At 33.3% G+C, this 23,010-nt stretch overlaps 1 protein-coding gene across 1 annotated transcript; it reads left to right on the top strand.

The window, feature by feature from the left end:
- The first annotated feature begins 7,817 nt into the window (after positions 1–7,817).
- On the top strand, positions 7,818–15,586 carry LOC142613160 (secretory carrier-associated membrane protein 4). Its single transcript, XM_075785377.1, has 12 exons — positions 7,818–8,027; positions 9,242–9,358; positions 9,450–9,512; positions 9,761–9,794; positions 9,887–10,009; positions 10,321–10,383; positions 10,482–10,575; positions 10,975–11,020; positions 11,109–11,176; positions 11,838–11,886; positions 13,427–13,492; positions 15,271–15,586. Exons 1-12 carry the CDS (start codon positions 7,968–7,970, stop codon positions 15,301–15,303), a joined length of 816 nt encoding a protein of 271 aa, XP_075641492.1. The 5' UTR covers positions 7,818–7,967; the 3' UTR covers positions 15,304–15,586.
- Positions 15,587–23,010: the final 7,424 nt, after the last annotated feature.

Raw genomic sequence — 23,010 nt, 5'->3', positions numbered from 1 at the left:
ATTTTCTCTTCCAAAGTTCCTGCTCCTTTTTGAGGCGAAGCTGCTTTTCATACTGTTCATGCTATTAATTGCATTCCTAGTCTTGTTATCTAAAATCAAATATGAGCGTCTTTTTGGGTCACCTCCAAACTATCACCACCTTCACACCTTCGGTTTTACTTGTTTCGTTCTTCTTCAGCCACATGAGCATAACAAACTTGAGCCTAGATTAAGGTTTTGTTGTTTTCTTGGCTATGGCGAAACTCAAAAGGAGTATCGGTGTTATGATCCTATTTCTCATCGTCTTCGTATCTCCCGCAATGTTGTCTTTTGGGAACATCGCCTTTTTGTCGAGCTCTCTCACTTCCGTGCTTCTCTATCTTCCTCCTCTATCTTAGATCTATTTCCAGATAAGGCACATATTCCTTCAGTAGCTGCTCCTGATTCTCTTGTAGCTGCTCTTGATTCTCCTGTAGACTTCTCTGTCCAACTACCAGATATCCTTGATCCCTTTCCTAGTTCCCCCTTTTATGAACAAGTGGAAGATGAACAGGTCGAAGACGAGCTACCTTACCCTGAGCTTGGGCACCCTGCTCCTGCTCCTGCTCCTGCTCCTGCTCCGCCTGAAGATCTTGCATAAAACATTCCACCTCGTCACTTAAGTCGGGTAAGATCCATTCCTGCACATTTACTTGACTATCATTGTTATACTACCCTTGCTACATTGCACGAGCCTTACACCTATCGTGAGGCTTCCACTGACCCTTTATGCCAAATTGCAATGAAAGAGAAACTTGATGCATTATCTAAAAACCATACTTGGGACTTGGTCACTCTCCCCCCTAGAAAATTTGTGGTTAGTTGTAAGTAGATTTATAAGATTAAAACTCGCTCTGATGGGTCTATTAAGCGCTACAAAGCTCGTCTTGTTGCAAAAGGTTTTACATAAGAGTATGCGATTAATTATGAAGAGACCTTTACTCTAGTTACTCGTATCTTATCTGTTCATGCCCTCTTAGTTGTTGCTACTGCCAGTAAATAGGACCTTTTCCAGATGTATGTCAAAAATGCATTCCTTAATGGGGATTTAAGTTAAGAAGTTTATATGCAACCGCCTCTTGGTCTCTCTGTTGAATCAAACAAGGTTTGTCACCTTCTACGTGCACTTTATGGCCTTAAACAAGCTCCACGAGCTTGGTTTGTCAAATTCAACTCTACCATCTCTCGCTTGAGTTACATGGCCAGTCATTATGATTCTGCCTTATTTCTTCGTCGCACTAAGAAAGACATTATTTTACTTCTCCTGTATGTGGATGATATGATCATAATTGGTGATAACCTTAGTGGCATTCGAGAACTCAAGGATTTTTTCAGTCAGCAGTTTAAGATGAAAGATCTTGGACATCTCAGCTACTTCTTGGGTCTTGAAATCACTCATTCTACATATGAGCTTTACATTACTTAAGCCAAGTATGCCTCTGAACTTTTGTCTCGAGCTGGACTCACTGATAGCAAGACTGTTGACACTCCAGTTGAGCTTAATGCGCATCTGACTCCCTTAGGGGGAAAACCATTGTCTAATCTCTCTCTTTACAGACGCTTAGTTGGCAGCCTAGTTTATGTCACTGTTACTCATCCAGACATTTCCTATATTGTTCACTAGGTGAGCCAGTATCTATCTGTTCCACGGTCAACTCACTATGCTGCTATTCTGCAAGGTACCTAAAGGGCACTTTTTTCCATGGTCTTTTCTACTCTGCTCAATCTCCTATTATTCTCCGTGCATTTTCTGATGCTGATTGGGCAGAAGATCCCACTGATCGCAGGTCCACCACTAGTTGTTACTTTCTTCTTAGTTCTTTGATTTCTTGGCGAAGCAAGAAATAAACTCATGTGGCCCGCTCCGGTACTGAAGCAGAATATCGTGCCTTTGCTAATATCATATCTGAGCTTCTTTGGCTACGATGGCTTCTCAAAGATTTAGGTGTGTCTACATCCTCTGCTACTCCTCTTTATTATGACAACAAGAGTGCCATTCATATTGCTCACAATGATGTCTTTCATGAACGGACTAAACACATCGAGATCGATTGCCATTTTATCCGTTATCATCTTGTCCATGGTGCTCTCAAGCTAATCTCAGTCACCTCTACAGATCAACTTGCAGATATCTTCATTAAGTCACATCCTAAGGGACACCTTCGTACTTTGGTCGACAACCTCAAGTTGGTCTCACATCCACTTTGAGTTTGAGGGGGGCTATTAACGTGTATAGCGTTATGGGCTTTAGCCCTAACTATATTACTTGTATAACATACATTCTTGTACTACACCTTTATTTGTATTGCACTCCTATGTCTCATATATAAAACACACATGTATATTCTTTAATTGAGAAATACAATACAATCATTCAATATTTTTAACATAGAAAATTTGCCACTATGGCCTCTTACCTTTTTTATGGCCTGTTTTTATTTTTCTCAGCCAAAAAAAAAAAAGAGATAAGGAAAAAAGTTTAATTAGCTTTCAAGGTATAAGTAAATCATGTAGAAACCATTCCCCATTGATGCTTATCTTAAGAGCGAAAGTGATCAAGACCCAAAGTAACTGTTCAATCATCTACACAAAATGTTGAAACTTTATATTTTGAAACGCTTGAAGAGGCTCAAAGATTTTAACTTAAGAAAATAGATATGGCCTTTTTATAATTGTGATTAGTATAATTATATAATAAAAATGAAGTTAGTGGTGATTCCAACAAAAGTGATATTGGAAGAACTATAATCTACCTCCTTATGACAATTTTTGAAAAAAGTTTTGCTGCGTTTATAGCAATTTTGCACTGTTTTCAGAACCAGACCAATCCGGAAGGTCGGATCGTGAAAATCGGGAACCGGGATGAAAACCGGTTTTTTAAGCATAAAGAACCATATTTTTAGTTAATTTCGTGAACCCCTAAAATCGGGGTTGGACCGCACAAACCGATCAAGAACCGTGCGGTCCAACCCCTTAGCAATTTTTATTTTATTTTATTTTATAAAAACAACTTAACACAATTTTATTTTACTTAATTAAATTATCCATTTCTTATAAGGAATAAAAAAAATTATAATTAAAATCCTTCAAAGATATTCAACTTTACTTCAAAAATTAATCATAAATTTTAATGTTTTCATGGTTATTATTTTATTTTATTAACTTTTATATTTAATTATTAAATATATGCTTGAAAATCATTAAATTTTCCTCACATATATAGATATATTAGCTAATTTTGCTAGTTTTATAAATTTAATATCTATATTTAGGCTTTAATTAATTATTAAATTAATTATGACATTATCACGGTTCGACCCTGGTGCAACTTCGGTTCGACCTCAAAACCTTGAACCTTTCCTTTTTACAATTCAATGAGCGGTCCAGGTTTCAAAATCTTGTTATTTTGTGTGCATATTAAGTATGATTTTTCCATATGCTTTCTCTAACATGAATAATATGATATTAATGGAAATCATTCAAGTCCATGAACAAATAGTGCAAACGTCTTCTCTCATTCTCATACTATAGCTTTTGCATAGTTGCAATCATCCTCTTCCTAACCATGATTTTGTCCTCTGCTCTTGTGGGTTTCACGCAACACGATAATCTTCCTCTTCATGGTACTCGTTAGTTGTTATCCCCTCCATTTTTTGGTTTTTTTTTTTAATGAAAAAAGTTAATGGATACTTTAATTAAAATTATTGATTCAAGAACTATTTTTAAAAATATTTTATGGAGAAAGAAAAAAAAACTAACTTTTTTTTTTATAAATTTTATATATTTTTTATGAAAGTGGTTTCAAAAATTTTCTTACAATGGTCTATCAGCTCAACAAATGCCCTCCTTCTCAAAAAAAAAAAAAAACTCAACAAATGCCCTAAGAGCACTAATTATTGGGACCCTTTTTCAATTATTCATTCTTTTTTTTTTTTTTTTTTTTGAGAAAACGATTAACCTTTCAATCCTTTAAATTTTTTTATAGCTCTTATCACATTTTATGACATGCACTACATAGTAGCAATACATAATGCACTACATAGTAGCAGTACATAAAAAAAGGGGAAATCGCATATTCAATGATTTTATAAAAGTCCAAATTATATAAACTATATAATGGATAAATCTTTTTCTTTCAATCTTATTATTAAGCTGTAAGCGCACAATTGCACCTGGACCCAAGGACAAACGTGGGCTCAGGCCCAATGAGCCTTAAACAATAAAATTTGTAGAGAGTGGATTTGAAATCTAGTTTAAGGTGTTGGAAACTTGACAAATAAGCTAGAGTGTTACAGTATTTGCAAATACTAAATGATTATGAAAAAGGAATCTACTCGGATGTAAGCCGATGACCGTTTCTGTATTATAACTCTTTCTTCCTTGAAGATTATATTTCTTAGTCCCTCTCTTGATAACTCCCCGTCTCCTTTTCTTTGCTCTCTCCTCTTCTTAAATACTTTTTCTTTTTTCTTTGTCCACATGTCCCCCAAAATCCCTTTCACCACCTTCTTCAAATCTTTAAATAATAGCCAGAAGGTTGAATTCTACTGTTCAGGGGTCACTTCCTTGTTAATGGGGCCAGAGAGGTAGATGCAAGGTCTTTAATGTGGAGGTAGCAGCCTTTCTCTGAAATATTTTTTTCACAGCGATGCATCTAGAGGGTACTTGGATTCCCTTTTTAATCTACAGTCTTTCCAGAACTCTACTTTGATCTTTCTAGCGAATCTCCAAGTCATCACGGGTCTGTTCGAGGAGAGATTCTTCCTCAGACCCTCAGCCTGTGAGTCGACTTGCAGTCCTAAAGGCCTTTAGTCAAGAACGAACTGAATCTTCTTAACAGAGCCCAAAGGCCCAAATACCTGCCCAGGTCCTTTAACTCCCCACATAAGCCTAACTTTGATGTAATACTGTAATTAAGTTTCCACTTTAAGATTTCTTTATATACAGGTTTATATTAACTATACTCATTATTTTTTTTATATTAAAAAAACCATATTTTTAGTGTGCTAATTGCTGAAAAGTTTTTATTTATTTTTTATTTATAATGGAAAGGCTTTAAAAAACAGAGAAACAAATCCAAACAATATGTATTTTGCAAAGCTAAGAGAATTCTAACTATAGTTGAAAAGTTGAAGCATAAGTATAAGAAAAAAACAATAAAAATAGAATCCAAAATATCAAATTTTGAATATTTATTTTTTCCTTATGATAATAGGGGAAGGAAATTGAACCCAACTTTTGTAAAACTAAAGGAATTAAATAGTTACAAATATGTAGCATAAATAGGAAACAAAAATAGAAAACAACTTGGGTGAGATCGAATATGAAGATTTTTATTGACATCATCTTTTATAAAAAAATGTCTTGATCTCGTCAGTCCTCGGTGATACCAAATATGGGGATGGCTGGTGGTGACATGTTGTCCTTTGAAAATTCAACATCTTCCATAACCTTTCTACTCAACTAGCTATAGCTATAGCTCTTCAACATCTTACAAATTTTGTATATGTGTATTTTTTTTTTGAGAGAGTTTCAACTTATGGCGTTTGTTGCTATCATAGCTCTTTATTATCAGATCAATACACCAATCAGTTTTTGGTGTAGGCGGGAATTGAACCCCAGGTCTCTTATACAACCATCAGAAACTTTACCACATTGTATATGTGTAATTTATAGAAAATATCTCACAAAGTTTAAAACACAAATGTTGTAGGCTTTTATTTTTATTTTTTATAATTATAAATTCAATAGTTATAATAAGAAAGTGAAAATTTGAACTTTGGATATCTTCGTTAGAAACATCATAATGTGCAAATGATGTAATTTTGAATAAAGAAACTATGTTATTTTGAGTTGAAGTGAAACTAAATGAATTATTTCAACACAAGACATAGACATAAAGACTTTAATCCAAAGCTAAGTAATGTTATAGGCGTGGATTAAAACTTTGAAAATTTAAGAGATAATATTAAAACTATCTCAAACTTTATGAGTATAAATTATAATTTACATTATTAATTATTAATTATCCATTTTTTTTAAAATTTTAAATTTACCTCAACTACTACATTTGAAAGTATGAGAATTTGTAATAAAGGTCACAATTAGTGGTTGGAACAAGAAAAAGGCTAATGAGCCTTCTAATCTTAAAAAACAGGGAGTTAAGAAAAAAAGAAAAAAAAATCCGTGGACACAATTTTAATTACGCCACAACTTTTTAAATTTTTAATGTGGCAGATTATGAAAAGGAAAAAAAAAAGAGTTTAAATAAATGTTATAATTAGTTATATATATTCATGATTTATCATGTCAAAGTTGTAGCATAAAAGTTGTGTTCGCGAAAAACTCTAAAAATAAAAGCCCTGTATATGTCACCATCTCCTCTTGCCTCAACGATCTTGAACTTGAAGCAACTTTTCCCTTAAGCTAGCTTTCACCAATCACTATACTGCAGTACCCTTTTATTTTTATTTATTTCATAAGTTGGAACCTCCCCCTCCATTGTAGTTATTCAATCAAATCGTGAAGCCAAAATGACATTTTCGGGCTATTTTTATTTTCGCCTATATATACAATTCAATTCCATGAAGGTTTTATTTATTAATTTTTTTCCTATGCATTCAACAATATGAAACAGCAGAATCTTGAATAGTATTTCCTTGTGGAGTCATAATTATGTGAAGTTTTTATTTTTATTTTTTTTTAGAGATAATTACAACCTGTTACTAACATCGCAATTCGAACTCTTTTTCCCTTAAACCCTTAAGTACTTTGTGAATAAAAATGTGTCAATTTAGCTACAAAATCCTTTAGTTGTACAAAACTTTGTGGGTTAAGCATTAAACCACATTCATGATCACATGGTGGAAGGAAGGACAGTTGGATCCCAATTAGGAATAAAATATGGTAAAAATTCACTACGCAATCCTTTTTCAAAAACTCATCTGCCATTTGATGGATAAGTATGAAGCAACCAAAAGTCAGGTAAGGGGTATATTCGTGAAAGAAAACATATGAATATATATATATATATATATATAATTTTTTTTAGAAATAATTTTAATACGTTGTTAATTCTGTAGATTCAACCTTTTTTCTCTAGAGTTGTTAATATTTTGCGCATAAAAAGATATCAAAATTCAAATATAAAGTCCTTGACAAGAAGGCATATATATGAGCTAATGGCCATTGTGATGCGTAAAAGTACGACAAAGCCAGCTCAATAGACAATATACTTGTCTCACCGCAAAAGGAAGAAAAAAAGGGGTAATGACACAGTAGATTTATCACATTATTTTTTAACAATGATTTTTTAAACATTTTAACTATGTACAAATTGTCACACTATTCAATTACCATATAATTTAATAAATTTATTTTTAAATGACATAATAGTAAGTTCATGAAAATAAAGAGGATTGTGATTGATATAATTATTAAGTTGGAACCTCCATCTCCCTCTCTCCCTCTATTGTGCTTAGAGGTTATTGAAAATTTGGAACTTATGACATGTAAAATACTTATATAATAAATGAAGTGTTTTCAAATTAGATTCAACCAGGACTGTAATTGTAATGAATTTAATTGAGATCATATTTTGAATTTTAAATGAAGAATTTTGAACTCATGTCATGCAATGCCAAAACCTTGGTGTAGCAAGTAATAATTTGGCACGTCAGAGAGGAACATGCAATTGTAATTTGAAAACAAGCAAAGCAAGGGCAATGAACGTAAATATAGAAAACTCGGAGGGCAAATGCAAAAAAAAATTCTAAAACTTATCCCGCGTAGCAAATTAAGAAGCATAAAATTTGATTGTCTCTTTTGCACACGCTGAAAGAATCTCTCTCACTCTCTCACTGTTGTGTGTAAGAAATCTCAACAAATCTGAAATTTCGGAGCATTTATTTGATTTTTGTGTGCAAAAATTAGGGATCTGATCTGAAGAGATGAATCGGCACCACGACCCGAATCCGTTTGACGAGGAAGAAGTGGTTAATCCTTTCTCGGTAATTATTTTCTCTCTCTTAACTTTCAAGTATTTTTCTCACTTTCTCAGATCTGCCCTCGTTTACTATTTTTAGACCTTGTTGTTTGATCACTTAGCTTAGTTTAGCTTAGCGCGGTATTGTTTGATTTATTTGGTATTTATTTAAACACTCCATTTCTGGATCTGAAACTGAAACTGAAACTGAAACTGAAACTGTCGGTTTAAACTTTAAATTGAGGAAAAATAAGTTTTTTTTTTTAAAGAGTTTTGTAATTTGTATATTATTCAATTCGAATTCTGTAAAATTTGGAAAATATTTTTTACGGCTTTTTTTTAATTGCGCTAATATAATGAGTAAAGAATTTTCATGAAGAATTTCCCTTTCCCTTTCTCTTTCTCTTTCCACCCAAAAAGAAGAAGAAGAAGAAGAAGAAGAAGAAGAAGAAATTATTAAGTTTTTTTTTTTTTTTAATTAATAAGGGAAATGTTAATGGAACCAAATTAATAAGAAATAGAGGACACATCGTGTGTAAGGACTAAGGAAAGCTCCCCTAAGGAGTAAGGAGTTGCATGAATTAAAAATTACTACTTGGTGACCAAGAATGAGTGAAGAATTGCATGTGAAATGAAATTACGACGAGAAATGGAAAAAACAGGCCTTGAAGTTTAAGTCCCAATCATTAAAATTTCCGAATAAATCTAACTAACATCTCAACTCCTCTTCTTCGCCCCTCAGTCTGCCTCAACAACACAACAGAGTGTCCACTGAAGCGAAGCCTCTCTATTTGTGGAACTATCATGCTCATCATCGCACCAACAGTCTTGCCAGAACCAGATAATGGTTACCAAAGCTGGCCTCAAATTGAATGTACCGTTAAAAAACCTTTACCATCCCATCCTGATACTCTTCCACAAACTACACCAATGGATACCCTGAACAAGTATTCTACTCCATAAACGTGCTTCCGCTACCCCAAACCCCCTTATGATTGTAGACCGTTTGCATGTATGCATTGGACTTCAAATGAACAAAACTACTCATTTATTGCCACTTCATTTACAAAGTAAGCCACACTAGTCTGGGGCATGCTTGTAGGACCACTGCTAATTTCAGTGTTGATTATTTGTTTAGTTATCACACACGCACACACACACACACATTTGAATGTTGAACATTTCTTTATTTGTCATTTATTCATTGTGTCATTGATTAATGATTGGGAACCTTTGAAGAATGGAGCTGCTGGTCCCAGATCAAAGCCGCACATTTCACCTTTGGGGTCTGAAACCCGAGGCTTTGGGCAGAAACATGATGCAACAGTGGATATACCATTGGATACATTGAATGTGGTGAAGTTGCTATTTCCTTTTCTATTCCTTTTCTGTTCTTTGATATTTTTGAGAGAGCTGAGTTATGTTCTTGATGGTATGGTTTTTGTAGGATTCTAAGAGCAAAGAGAAAGAGCTTGCATCTTGGGAAGCAGATCTCAAAAGGAGGGAAAAGGTTTGCATTGCAATTCCATGATTCAGTACTTGTCTAGAATTGAATTTTTATTATTTATTTTTCTACATTGACAACCACTTCTGTTAATTCCTAGAAATGGGGATTTTGTTGCTTTACATAACAATGAATTAGTTACAATATGTGATGCCTACTTGAAATGATTGTATTGGTTATTCTTACTCTTAAATAGAATGTATTCTTTGCCTTTGATTCTGTTTTTCATTGTTCTCTTTAACTGCCTTCCACAGGAAATAAAGCAGAGAGAAGATGCTGTTGCTAAAGGTAAACTATGAGGTCACAACCTACAACTTAATATATTTTTGTGAACTTGTTTTGCTGTTTTCTAAACTGTTTTTTTATTTATTTTATATCAGCTGGTGTTCCCAATGATAATCGAAATTGGCCTCCATTTTTCCCCATAATTCATCATGATATAGCCAACGAAATACCAGTCCATGCACAAAGGCTGCAATATTTGGCTTTTGCAAGTTGGTTAGGTATGAGAGATCATATGTATAAAACATTTTACATTATATTACTTGTGTAAGTTGGTTCTGTTCAGGATTTTTTTTTTAATCTTGATAAATATACTGATATGGAGCTCTTTGTGGAGTATAGTTTCTTTAATTTAGGTGTCTTCACTTGGTCCCTTAGAGAATTGGCTACTGAAATTTAAGAAGGAAAAAAAGGTCTAAATTACCCATTTTAGGTTTTCAGTTTTGTTTTGCTTGCTGTAATCTTGATTTATAAGGTCTCACTGTAAAATCCTTCTGCAATATCTGATACTCTTGTAGTACTGTTTGTGCAGGTATAGTTCTTTGTCTTGTTTTTAATGTAATCGCTGTGACTGCATGCTGGATCAAAGGCGGGGGTGAGCTTCTCTTTTTCAATGTTGTTTCTGCATTCAAGATATAATAGGCATTGGTTTCAATGTAATTTGGATCTTCTCATAAGCTCCACCCTGTGCAGGTGTCAAAATTTTTTTCCTTGCAACAATCTATGCTCTACTTGGATGCCCCCTTTCATATGTGCTGTGGTATCGGCCTCTCTATCGTGCTATGAGGTTAGTATTTCGTAATATAGAGAAAGAGAAGGTTTACTTGTAGGCTATCTTAAGTTGAAGAGAAAGAGAAGGATTTCAGTGATCTTAGCCCCCCAACTCCTCTCCCTTTCTTCTTTTTCTTCTTTTTTGGGTGTGTTCCTGTGTGCATCTCAGTGTTTTTGTGCATGTGTGCCTTTGTACATGCATGTATATTGTATAGCTAGTGGCACTTGCTTGTTTGGGTGGCATCAATGTTACATTTATTGTTTAACTGGTGAGAGAAAGCTCTTACATTAACCTATTAGAGGAAAGATATTCATTTATTTTTGTATTTGAAAGAGTTTCTGTAGTGATAGCATAAAAAAATGTCTTATTATGTGTGCTGATGGGTGTTGAAAATTGCTTTGTTTCCAATTGCAGGACAGACAGTGCCTTGAATTTCAGCTGGTTTTTCTTGTTCTATCTGGTATGTGATATATAATTCTGTCTTAGCTATGCTTCTCATGAATAGGTGGCCTATTTTTCTGTCTATTGATCAATCTGGCATGATGCAGCTTCATATCGGTTTTTGTATTTTTGCTGCTATTGCACCCCCAATCGTCTTTCATGGGATGTCATTGACGTAAGTACTAGTATCTTGAGCTATTAGAATTAAAGTTTGAAGTGGTTGATTGCCATTACTAAAGCTTACAAATATATTTGTTATGTTGTATGTTTTGAAAGAGCATTGAGTAAAAAAGAAAATAGTTCAAGCACTTTAGTTGTTGTCTCGCACATGTTTAGTGACCGGTAATCATATGTGAATTTGTAGTCAAAAGGTATAATGGTATAATTTTGTTCAATGTTAACTAAGCTAAAGTAAATCAGCAATCTCTCAGAAAAAGAAAACGTAAATCATTAAATAACTTGTTCTTGCTGAGAATAAGATCCTTTACACTGACCATTAGGTAAGGTAAATAGTATGGTAACTGGATTCTGCTATGGGATTTTAAGGGCCTTGATCATCTTTCTGTGTAAGGAATTGGATTATTTTGTTGAAGGTTCTTTCACAGATTATTGATTTATATAAAGCAGTGAACTAATGTCAGTCATTAAGAAATTGTAGCATGTAGAGTACAATGTTCAACTTTTTTGTAACTTCCATAGTATCTTTCTAAATTGATTTAGGCTTGTTGATGAGCATAGGGTCTTGCAACAGTTGTTATGATCACGTTTCAGTTGTTTCTGGCCTATACATCAGAACCTACTAATATAATTTTTTCATTCTTGTTTTTGTGATTCAGGGGAATCCTTGCAGCAATTGATCTCTTCTCTGGCCATGCATTGATTGGGGTTAGTTTTTTGATGTATTCATGTCATTTTGGCTTTTACTTTTTGCCACTAAAATTTCAGTCATGAAGATGTTCTTATGGTTTAGTAGGACAATAGTCAATGAAATGTTTGTGTATTCATTTTTCTCTTGTTCAGAAATATGATGGTAGGAGTAGAAGTTTTCTCTTTTGTCGAGTTCCATATTTAAGTGCTATGTAGTTTGAAAAAGGATATAATACTTCAGCCTGCCTTAGATTTTATCGAAAGTACATGGCCTTGCCCTTATTTCTCAATATTATTTAGATTCCCCATATGTGTCGAAAGTATTGCTATTATGAGAGTCCTGTAAACTTTTTCTGTAATTTTGAGACACTCAAATTTGTACTCTATGTCCCCTATATGTACCACACATTCTTTCCCCTCCCCTCAAAATGAACCATAATGCGAATATCCAGCTCAACTTAATAAGTTACTAAAAAATAAGTAAAAATACTCAACTCAACTCAGTCCTATTCCCAATAGAATGGGATTGACTACATGAATTCTTCTATGCCAACTCAACTCTGTCTAGTGGGTTATGGGTACCTTGTACAATAAAGCATGATGCTAATCTTTTGTCAAAAAATGATATGGATTTTAAATATATTTATTTATGGACAGAATCTTATGACATGGTTAATTTTAGAAAACGCGAGGGAGATGATTGTATTTTTTGTATTCCCTTTGAAAAGATCTTGAAAGGGAATCGAAATGTTAAAACAATGAATTATATTATAAATGCATACCAAACTGAAATTTCATTTTTGTTTGAAGAATGAAACTGTGGATCCAAGAGGAAGAGAGAGAGAGAGAGATCAAAGTTGAAACCGTAAAACTTGAATAAGTTAAACCCAAATAATTTATTAAGAGTGTTTAAAATTTTAAGCCCATGTTCCATTGAATATGTCAAACTTTAACCAAATAAGTCCAATAAAAATATATACTACGTATCTCTTGAATAAAGAAACAAAATTAATTAAAATTTAAAGTAAATTAGATTTGGCACATGGAAATGTGGAAGGCTCAAAATGAAATTAATCATAAGGATGGCATAAAACAAAAATAGGAGGGAAAGGTATGACTATACTAAACGTTATCAAAATATCTCATTTCTCTAACCAAACTGAAACGGCCTCTGGTACTTTTAGTTACAACACATGGTAAGAGGCCCATGAGCTCTAACTCAAATGACACTTACTCTTTGCACAATTATGGGATGGAGGGTAAGGTGTCTGATTCAAGACCGGATTAGTGCTTGTGTACCTTACCAGTAAAAAATATGGTTAGAGTTATAGGCTTCTATAATGCTTGCTTTTTGATGCCTTCTCTCTGAAAAGCAAATTTGCCCTCTTATGGCCTTGAGCAATGAAGACCAAAAATGCTATTAGGAACATAGTCAGAGGTCTGTGCTTACATTCACCTCATTTGGACATAAGATGTGATTAACAGAACATTAACTTGTTCTCTCTTGTATGTTACTTGACTGAGCATTTGGTTTCTCTAACGTTTATTTTCACTGCAGATATTCTACTTAGTTGGCTTTGGCTTGTTTTGCTTGGAGTCGCTTCTAAGCTTATGGGTACTTCAGGTCAGATTCAGATTATATGCATTCTCTTTCTTAAAGTAATAAAAGTGATTGTGGTGGCCCCTAATTTATTTAATTAAGAATTTATATACCTCATCCCTTCCTTCTGTGAGAGTTTTGTGTATACCCTTTCTCTCTCTGGGTTCAGATACAATCCTAATTAATTTCTTCACTTGTCGTGGCATATGTAGTTCTCTTTTCTTTTTTCTGTTTCCACCTTGCTCTATTTTAGTTTCTTTACCACCTTTGCTGCTGTACTTGTTGTGGACAGCATCAATAAAAGTAGAAAACATGGTGCCTTACATATGTGAATGTAAATTAACTTATTTAAATTGTTGATTCATGTAAATCTGAATTGCAATAGACATGCATTAAGGGTATATATTGATCCCCCTCTGCCCTCTTTTTTTTTTTTTTTTCCTGCTTATGATATTTCATTTGTAGTATGGATTTAGTTGATATGAATTGATAAAAATTGTGATAGAATAGAAACACTTCAGAATGAGAGATGCTTCATGATTAGAATTTCTTTTGTGGACTTGACATTTTGAAGAGAGTTCCGTTGAAGGCTTGTTGAATATTGTAAGTTGCTGTTGGAAGTTGGCAGAATTGTGGGCTTGGAGAGAGGTTTAATTGGAGACATTGCTGAATTGAACCTTAAATATGAAAATAAACATTGTTGTGACGAAAATCATTCCTTGGGACCTGGATTATGGTGATTTTTTTTTGTTGAGAGAGTATAATGTCTAGCAGCATTGGTGCAGCATCACTGATGCTTCTGATGTTCTTCCTTGCAATTTCTTTGTCAAAGTAGGAAAATGAAGCGGAAGGGTTTCCTAAGTTTTGTTTTGTTATTGATGGTAGATTTGATTGAGACTCTTCTCTAAAAAAACTGATCTTTGTGGCTTTTAGTTAGCTATATTTGCTTTCATCAATTTTATTCTGTATTAATATTTAAGAGAGCCAGGGCTAATCTTGTATTGTTCACACTTGTTTATCAAACTCATTTTAGGAGTACCACTTCGTTTGATGTTTGTCTTATGTAAAGTAGCTGCCAAATTCGTTATAGGGTGTAAACTGTGATGGAAAGTATGGATATTCCTAGGTGAAGGATGTTCTTACTGATTTGTCTGATTGGACACACCAGTTTATGCATATGCCTTTCCAAATAATAGCCTGATTATGAGGTTTTAATATTTAAATTATTAATGATTTTATTTATTAATTGCTAAAGAGGCTGTCCATAGCTCTTTGAGCACTTGACCATTTTCTTAGGTGTATTTATTCCCTCTGTATCACACACACACACACGGTAATTACAGGGAAAAAATCCCTTGGGGATGACCTCAATATACTTGCTAGAAGTTTCAAAACCAAGATCTTATGGATCTCAAGAGGTCTTGGGTTTGATTTCTATAGTCAGATTGGACACTTTGTACTATGAAATGTACTAAGATTATACAATTCATTGGTTGAGTAGTCCTGAAACTCTCTACTTATCTGAAATAAGTACCATGCTATATTCCCTGAATCTCTACTTTATCTGAAACAAGTACCATTTTGTAGTCCCTGAAGAAAATATTATTAGCGTTTAAGAGTGCTCCAAGAAATCATTGAAAGTTGTCTGCATATATGCAACTTAATTATCAATGTTTAGATTGTATTCTTGGGAACAGGCATGCAGGGTACTTATTATGCACATTGCTAAATTTTGTAGTCTCTTCTTCCTTTTCTCTTTCTATGACACAGTTCATCTCCTGTTTGTTTTTTGGTTTGTGCAGAAAATCTACATGTACTTCAGGGGGAGCAAGTGAGATGTGATTCTGCGGTTGCTGCTTGTCAACATGGCTTAGTATATTCATTGGCTGTTTCATTGTGATTGTGAATAAGATTCTAAGATCAATATTCTAGTAGGTAAAGTGGTTTGAGTTTAGGGATAGAAAGGAAGTGGTGAGGAAAGGGATTATGTGAGAAAGAGAACGTGGCTTTTCTTGATTCAATTAGTTGATTAATTATATTCCCAAATAATAATAGATTGTTACCAATTGATTTAGAATTTTTAGAATTTAAAGAATCAAAAATAACTTTGGCATCCAATTCTATTTCCATGTATGTGAAAAAGAAGAAGAAGAATCTAGGTTGACTCTCTAAAAACAATAAAAAGAGAGACCTGGTTATGTAGAATCACAACTTGCTAAATTTTTCCACGTATAAACAAATATCTCCTCTTTAAACATTAAACTGTATAGATTAAAAAATACTTCCAACTGTGTGATAGAGAAAAAGATATATAAAAGTTGTTGTGTTGTTTGTTCCTTTTTGTGTTTTTTCTAGTTGTTCATCATCATGAATTTTTTGTATTCTTTTTTTTCTATCATTTATAAAAGTTTTCTGATTACCTATCAAAAAAAAAAATATATATATATATGTATATATACACACATATATATGTATGTATACATCAAAAGAATTTGCTAATTATTCCACTTCTCCACTAGGGTTCTTTCAATCTAACAAGAGACACAATGGCCAATGTCTCTTTGTCATCTCCGGCGCTCATCAAATATGGCTTCATCATGTTGGCTTCAAAAGTCAAAACCTTTTTACGCATACAATACTTGCGCTTCATGTGATGGCGATGTTCTTATTGCCCGTGGACTTAAGCATCTGACCAAAGATTTTCATGTCAAGATCGTTGTTCCAATTGTTGTAATAGAATTGGCCATACATAGACATGCATGCTCTCTGCAAACAAACTGGAAAGTTCAAGGAAAAAGACTGAATCCTTTTTTGAAAAAATAATTGCCCAAAAAAAAAAAAAAAATCCCCTTCCACCTCTAATGTTAGAACATTTTAAAATTCTAGTACTAGGACTTCTTACTCACGATACATGCTAAGAAAACAGCTAAGGAACCGTATGCGAACTTGCGATATAAGCATCTAGAACATATTATGATTATCATGTCAACCAACTCCTTACTCATGAAGAATGTATTAAGGAAAAATTATATTAAAAATAAAGAATATATTTGTTTTTTTTTCACTTAAAAACTTGCCTAGGAAAATCAACATATTAAAAAAAAAAAAATTGCAATGTCACCAACTTGAAATTCAACCAAATCAAGTGACAGCAAGATGTTAGTCCACACTTTCTATATAAGCCAATATCCCTAGATAAACCCAATGAACCCGATTACTATTACAATAAGAACATGTATATATGTTCATGAAGTGCACACTTATTTTACTTTTTATGTAGTTTTGTTAGTTGAATAGGATCTATACATTGAAGTTGGAAATGAGTGCATTTGAAAGCAGAATTATTCCCTCCAAAAGCACCAAAAAAGTATTTAAGTTGTAGCTCAATTGGTTGGCATCTCATGGTGTTCCAATAGAAATATCTAGAGTTCAAATCCCCTCACTCCTATTATAACTATTTACCAACAAAAAAAAAAGAAAAAGTAATAAGGAATGTGCCTTGTGTCATATCTTCTTAGAATGGTGTTGCAGAAAGTTAAAATTCAGACAGCTATTATATGTTGCAGTCTTTTATCTGATGCTAAAATTGTTTCTTTACATTGTCCTATGCTCCCTTATTTACTCATGTTACATTCTGATTTTTGCAAGGTTAAAGTAGAATAGAATGGAAAATAGAGTGCAAGAACATGAATGAAAGAATGGTGTACAGCAGAGGAGAAATGCTATTTTGACACGAATTTAGTGTCAGTACAAATTTTGTGAACTGAAGCAATAGAATGACAATGTTTTGAATATGATACATATTAATATTCTTTTGATTAGTAAAGATGGCTTTCCCCAATTAACCGTTTCATCAATCTACCAATAATCCCCACAAGAACAAACTCCATCTTTGAAATGATGAAACCGATTTGTGTCCCTTACTAAAATCTACAATCTGACACTAAAAGAATACCTTGTCAGCTCATACATTCCACAAGGCCTTGATTTAGCTTCCCCTTTATAGATTATTGTTACCTATCAAAGGCTTCCCTGCAAGTGCAAAAACAAAAATTATGCAGAAGACTGGGACAGCCTCAACATTGATGAGCATTCACTAAAAATCAGATTTGTACCTGAAACACCACAAGTTTTATAACTTACCCTGCAAAAATGAATGAAAAATCAAGATATTCCTTACAATTATCATTACCCCCCTTAGTCAGTTTTATCCTCCACTGCTGTAGGGATGGAGGTGATATACAATATTTATGATAATGATCTCCAAGCCAAAACACAAGGCTCAAGCTTAGTATAATTATTATTTTTTCCTTCTTGCAAATCTAATAAGTAGTCCCTTTTGTACAAATATTCCAAACAAATTAATAGATTTCTCTTTAACCATTGAACCTCCATAACCTTAACCATTTTCACTCAATACTATCCCCAAACATGGTTTGGTTTTAATCTCCCTCAGTCAATTGTCTACAGAAGAGGAAATATCTGAAGATTTCATAGTTCATACTATTACAATCATTTTCTAGAATAAGGACAAATTGGCTTGTCTACAAGGCCATTCTAGCCTTTCTTACCTAAAAAAAAAAATCTTCAGGATTTCCCATGCACTTTAACATTGGCAGGTCCCTTTAATCATTAGTCAATATGTTGATATGATTACAGTACAAAGTAAAACAATAAATTTTCTCCATTGTAGAGATGGCTTTGTCCCAAAGGGAGGGAGGCATGAAGCAACCAAAGCGCCAAACTAATTATTATTTGTTTCACTACTGCTGTATGATATAAAAATAAATAAAATTACTAATGATGGCATTCTTTCTTTAAAACTATTATCCTATGTACCCTCAAATGAATAAAGTTTCAAGAATCCCTAGTAACACTCAAATAGTGGTAAGTGCAAACAGGACAGGAATCAAAATTAGGAAGGGTTGACACAAATTTCATCTAGCATTTTGACAAAACGAAACTAAAAGATATGAAAGTGAAACAGAAAGTAACTTAAACAGACTGATATTGCATAGGTCTGACAACTCAATTCATAGTTGTTTTAAAACAATAGTTTAACTTGCAAGCACCTATGACCTGTTTTAAGACTAAATTTGATCAGCTAATTACAACTGGATTACTTTTGTAAAACTGAAACTGATTCAAGATATAATTTGGTCCAAAACCTATAATTGCTAAGCATTTAAGAATTTAGCGATAAACAATATAAAGTAAAAGTATAATTAGGTTATGTAGTCATTAGAACAAGATTTTTCCAATGATACAAAACTGAAATCTACCCAATTTAGCTGGACTTGAACCAACAACTTCAACTCATCATACAACACTTCCCTCCTAAACTTGAAAAAAAAAAAAAAATGCAAAGGCCAATACATGAATTCAAAATTTACCTATATTTTTTCTACTTTAATCACAAATATTACTGATGATTAAGCTTTGGTCTAACTAATTCCAATACATTTGTCAATAGGATAGCTCGTGTCCTTAGTAAGTGGACTTCAAATGTATGATGTAATGGTTATCTTAGTTCAAATGGCCAATAACTTTAAAAGTGTTTCTCAAAGGTATTGATTCTTATTTTATTATTTAAAGATGATGGCAGAATCAAAAACCTTAGTGACTGCAACACTTGTTGAACATACATAATTCTTTTTATTTTTATGAACACCTGCTGATTGAATGGCATGACATTCTAGTATCCTAACATTATAAAAATATCCAATGAACAAAATAAATTAACAATGGCATTTCAAACGACCTGATCATCCAAATCTGTGTGCAACTCAATACATGGAACTGTACATGAAACATTGGAAGTAAAGGAAACTAATTATTGACACCATCAAAATTTGTATATGTGTTTATATACTACTCCATACATGTTTTGTATATGCATATACAAACATAGAGAGATATTTGTGTACATGTTTATTTTTTACTCCATTTTGTTTTAGTCTTCTAAATTGTTCCTTCTAATCCATAAACCATTTTCTTCTTTGCAAGTATGGTACAACAATCTCTTTCAATTTTCTTTCTTTCTGTTTTTTTACTTTCCTTTTTTGTTGCTTCTAATCCATAAACCTTTGTTTCTTGCTGCCTCCAGAGCTTCTTCAACAGCCAGACAGATGATTGTCTGCTAGTCCTGAGTTTCCAACTATGGCCGCCAGCTACGATATTTTTGCCGTCTTAATCTATGAAAGCAAAACCTGACCCTCCCCATGTTCTATTCTTTGATCTTCTACTAGGCACTAACAAAATACCTTGCACGCATTCAGTACACACATACACACGCATATATATAAAGGGAATTTTTTATTTGGAATTGCATTTCACATTTTATTTCAATCTTCTAACCTTTTCCCTCTTTCCCAACCAATAAACTCTATTCCAGTTTCAAAGTAAGATATGACTCTCCATTGTACATTTTTATAATATTGTATCAATAGATTTGATCTGGCAATTTAGGATGAATGTATATCCTACCTATGTTTTATTCTAAAATGTGTATAAACTATAATGATAAATTTAGTGAGAACAAAAAGCTTTACATATGAGGCAAGTAATAGTAACAGGGGGATTGTAGGTATACCAAATCCATTGAAGGTCAGAATATTAGTGGTAGTAGAAAGAAGATGATCTCTAATATTAACTACTAAGGAAAATTTACTAGTATCAATGGTCTTTGGTTGATATTCAATTGATCTATCACGAGCACCCAACTTACCCCATGAGCATTACCAACTGCAAACAAATTATTTTGTCATTTCACAAATACATAAAACTAATTGCATGTTCACAATGTTGCATCAACTGAAGTTCAAGATAATTTTCACAAAACTAAGTTCAAATTTACAACACTAGTGCTCAACACAGTTCCAAGGAAAGATAACAAAACTAGAATAGCAACAAACAACCTAGTGCCAATACAAGAAAATAAATATCACCAAGGTAAAAGAATAACTTGCAATGAAAATACCTAGTCCTTATCTAATGGGGGAGGGAGGGAGGCATGAAGGAACCAAAAGGGCCAAACTAATTATACTATTTGTTTCACTGTTGTCCCTGTGTTATATAAAAAATAACTGAATTTGTCCCTAGGGGTGGGTCCAAAGGGCCTTGCCTTAGTGAGATTCCTCATCATGAAAAAATAAAAAACAAAATTTACTAATAATGACACTCTTACTTTAGAACAGCTATCCTACATACCCTCAAATGAATAAAGGTTCAAGAATCTCTAGTAACACTCAAATCGTAGTAAGCGCAAACAGGACATCAGAATTATGAAGGTTGGACACAAAATAGATCCTACCTTTTGGCAAAAGATAACTAAAAGGTATGAAAGTGAAAGAGACAGTAACTTAAACTAATTGATATTTAAGAAGCACGACAGCTTAGTCTATTGTGGTTTTAAAACATTAGTTTAACTTACAAGCACCCATAACTTGCTTTAAAACTAAATTTGATAAGCAAATTATACCAAACTACTTTTGTAAAATTGAAACTGATTCAAGAACTAATTTGGTGCAGACCAAATCACTAAGGGTTTAAGAATTTTGGGGTTGGTTTAGGGAGTGCATACCTATACAAGGGGTATGATATTTCGCATTAACATTACATTAGAAAAAATTTGAAACACCTATCCATGAGAAAGGGTTTAATGCAACAAAATGAGTGCACAGCAAAATCGCAACAAAAGCTCAAACGGTAAAAGGAACAAACAATCTAGTGCATAGAATTGGAAAGAAATACCATCTCATAAAAAGTATTAAATTTTACTGGAAGCAAATATACATCACTCACATAATGACTAGTGATGGGTTAAAATATAAAAGTTGTTCTTGATCTTGAGAAACTAAATAACCTTCACTCAAACAAGGCAGCAGTTGTTGCATTTGCTGAAAATCCCTTGTCAACCATCATTTTGAGATATTTCATTGCCTTTGATTTCTCTCTATGTTGCAAAAACCCATAGATTATTGTGTTATATGTGTGCTCGTTAGGTAAACAACCATTGCCATCCATTTTCTTAAGCAACTCACTCGCTTCATCAACTAGGCCATTCTTGCAAAATCCTTTAATCATTATAGCGTAAGTCCGAACATTAGGTTGCAATCCTTTTACAAGAAGATCACTAAAGATTTCTTTGCAGTTGTAAGTTCCCCAACATTGCAAAAACCATCAATCAAGACGTTGTAAATCACAATATTGTGGTCCAACTTTTTTTTCTTCCATCTCCTGAAACAATGCCATTGCCTTAGAAATTCGTCTATTCTTAGAAAAGCCATCTAACAAGATGGCATAGGTTAGGGGATCTCGATGTTGGCCACAAGCTTCCATTGTGTTGAATAGCTCTAGTGCAGCTTGGACTCTCTTCACTTTGAAAAACCCATCAATAAGTGTTGTAAGATCACTAAAGATTTCTTTACCCGGCCCAACTCCGATCCCCATAGAACCGGGTAGTGCACCATTTCAACGGGAGACCCAACCCGATCCACATCAGTGATGGCGATGTTCTTATTGCCCGTGGACTTAAGCATCTGACCAAAGATTTTCATGTCAAGATCGTTGTTCCAATTGTTGTAATAGAATTAGCCATACATAGACATGCATGCTTTATGCAAACAAACTGGAAAGTTTAAGGAAAAAGACTGAATCCTTTTTTGAAAAAATAATTGCCCAAAAAAAAAAAAAAAATCCCCTTCCACCTCTAATGTCAGAACATTTTAAAATTCTAGTACTAGGACTTCTAACTGCCGATACATGCTAAGAAAACAGCTAAGGAACCGTATGCGAACTTGCGATATAAGCATCTAGAACATATTATGATTATCATATCAACCAACTCCTTACTCATGATACATGCTAAGAAAACAGCTAAGGAAAAAATATATTACAAATAAAGAATGTATTTGTTTGTTTTCACTTAAAAACTTGCCTAGGAAAATCAACATATTAAAAAAAAAAAAAAATTGCAATGTCACCAACTTGAAATTCAATTAAATCAAGTGACAGCAAGATGTTTGTCCACACTTTCTATATAAGCCAATATCCCTAGATAAACCAATGAACCCGCTTAGTATTACAATAAGAACATGTATATATGTTCATGAAGTGCTCGCTTATTTTACTTTTTATGTAGTTCTGTTAGTTGAATAGGATCTATACATTGAAGTTGGAAATGAGTGCATTTGAAAGCAGAATTATTCCCTCCAAAAGCACCAAAAAAGTATTTCAGTTGTAGCTCAATTGGTTGGCATCTCATGGTGTTCTAATCGAAATATCTAGAGTTCAAATCCCCTCACCTCCATTATAACTATTTACCCAAAAAAAAAAAAAAGTAGTAAGGAATGTGCCTTGTGTCATATCTTCTTAGAATGGTGTTGCAGAAAGTTAAAATTCAGACAGCTATTATATGTTGCAGTCTTTTATCTGATGCTAAAATTGTTTCTTTACATTGTCATAAGCTCCCTTATTTACTCATGTTACATTCTGATTTTTGCAAGGTTAAAGTAGAATAGAATGGAAAATAGAGTGCAAGA

The sequence above is a fragment of the Castanea sativa genome, chromosome 10 (assembly GCF_040712315.1).
Source record: "Castanea sativa cultivar Marrone di Chiusa Pesio chromosome 10, ASM4071231v1".
Taxonomy (NCBI): domain Eukaryota; kingdom Viridiplantae; phylum Streptophyta; class Magnoliopsida; order Fagales; family Fagaceae; genus Castanea; species Castanea sativa.
Note: the sequence above shows the minus strand (reverse complement) of the source record. Positions and strands in the feature narration are given on the sequence as shown.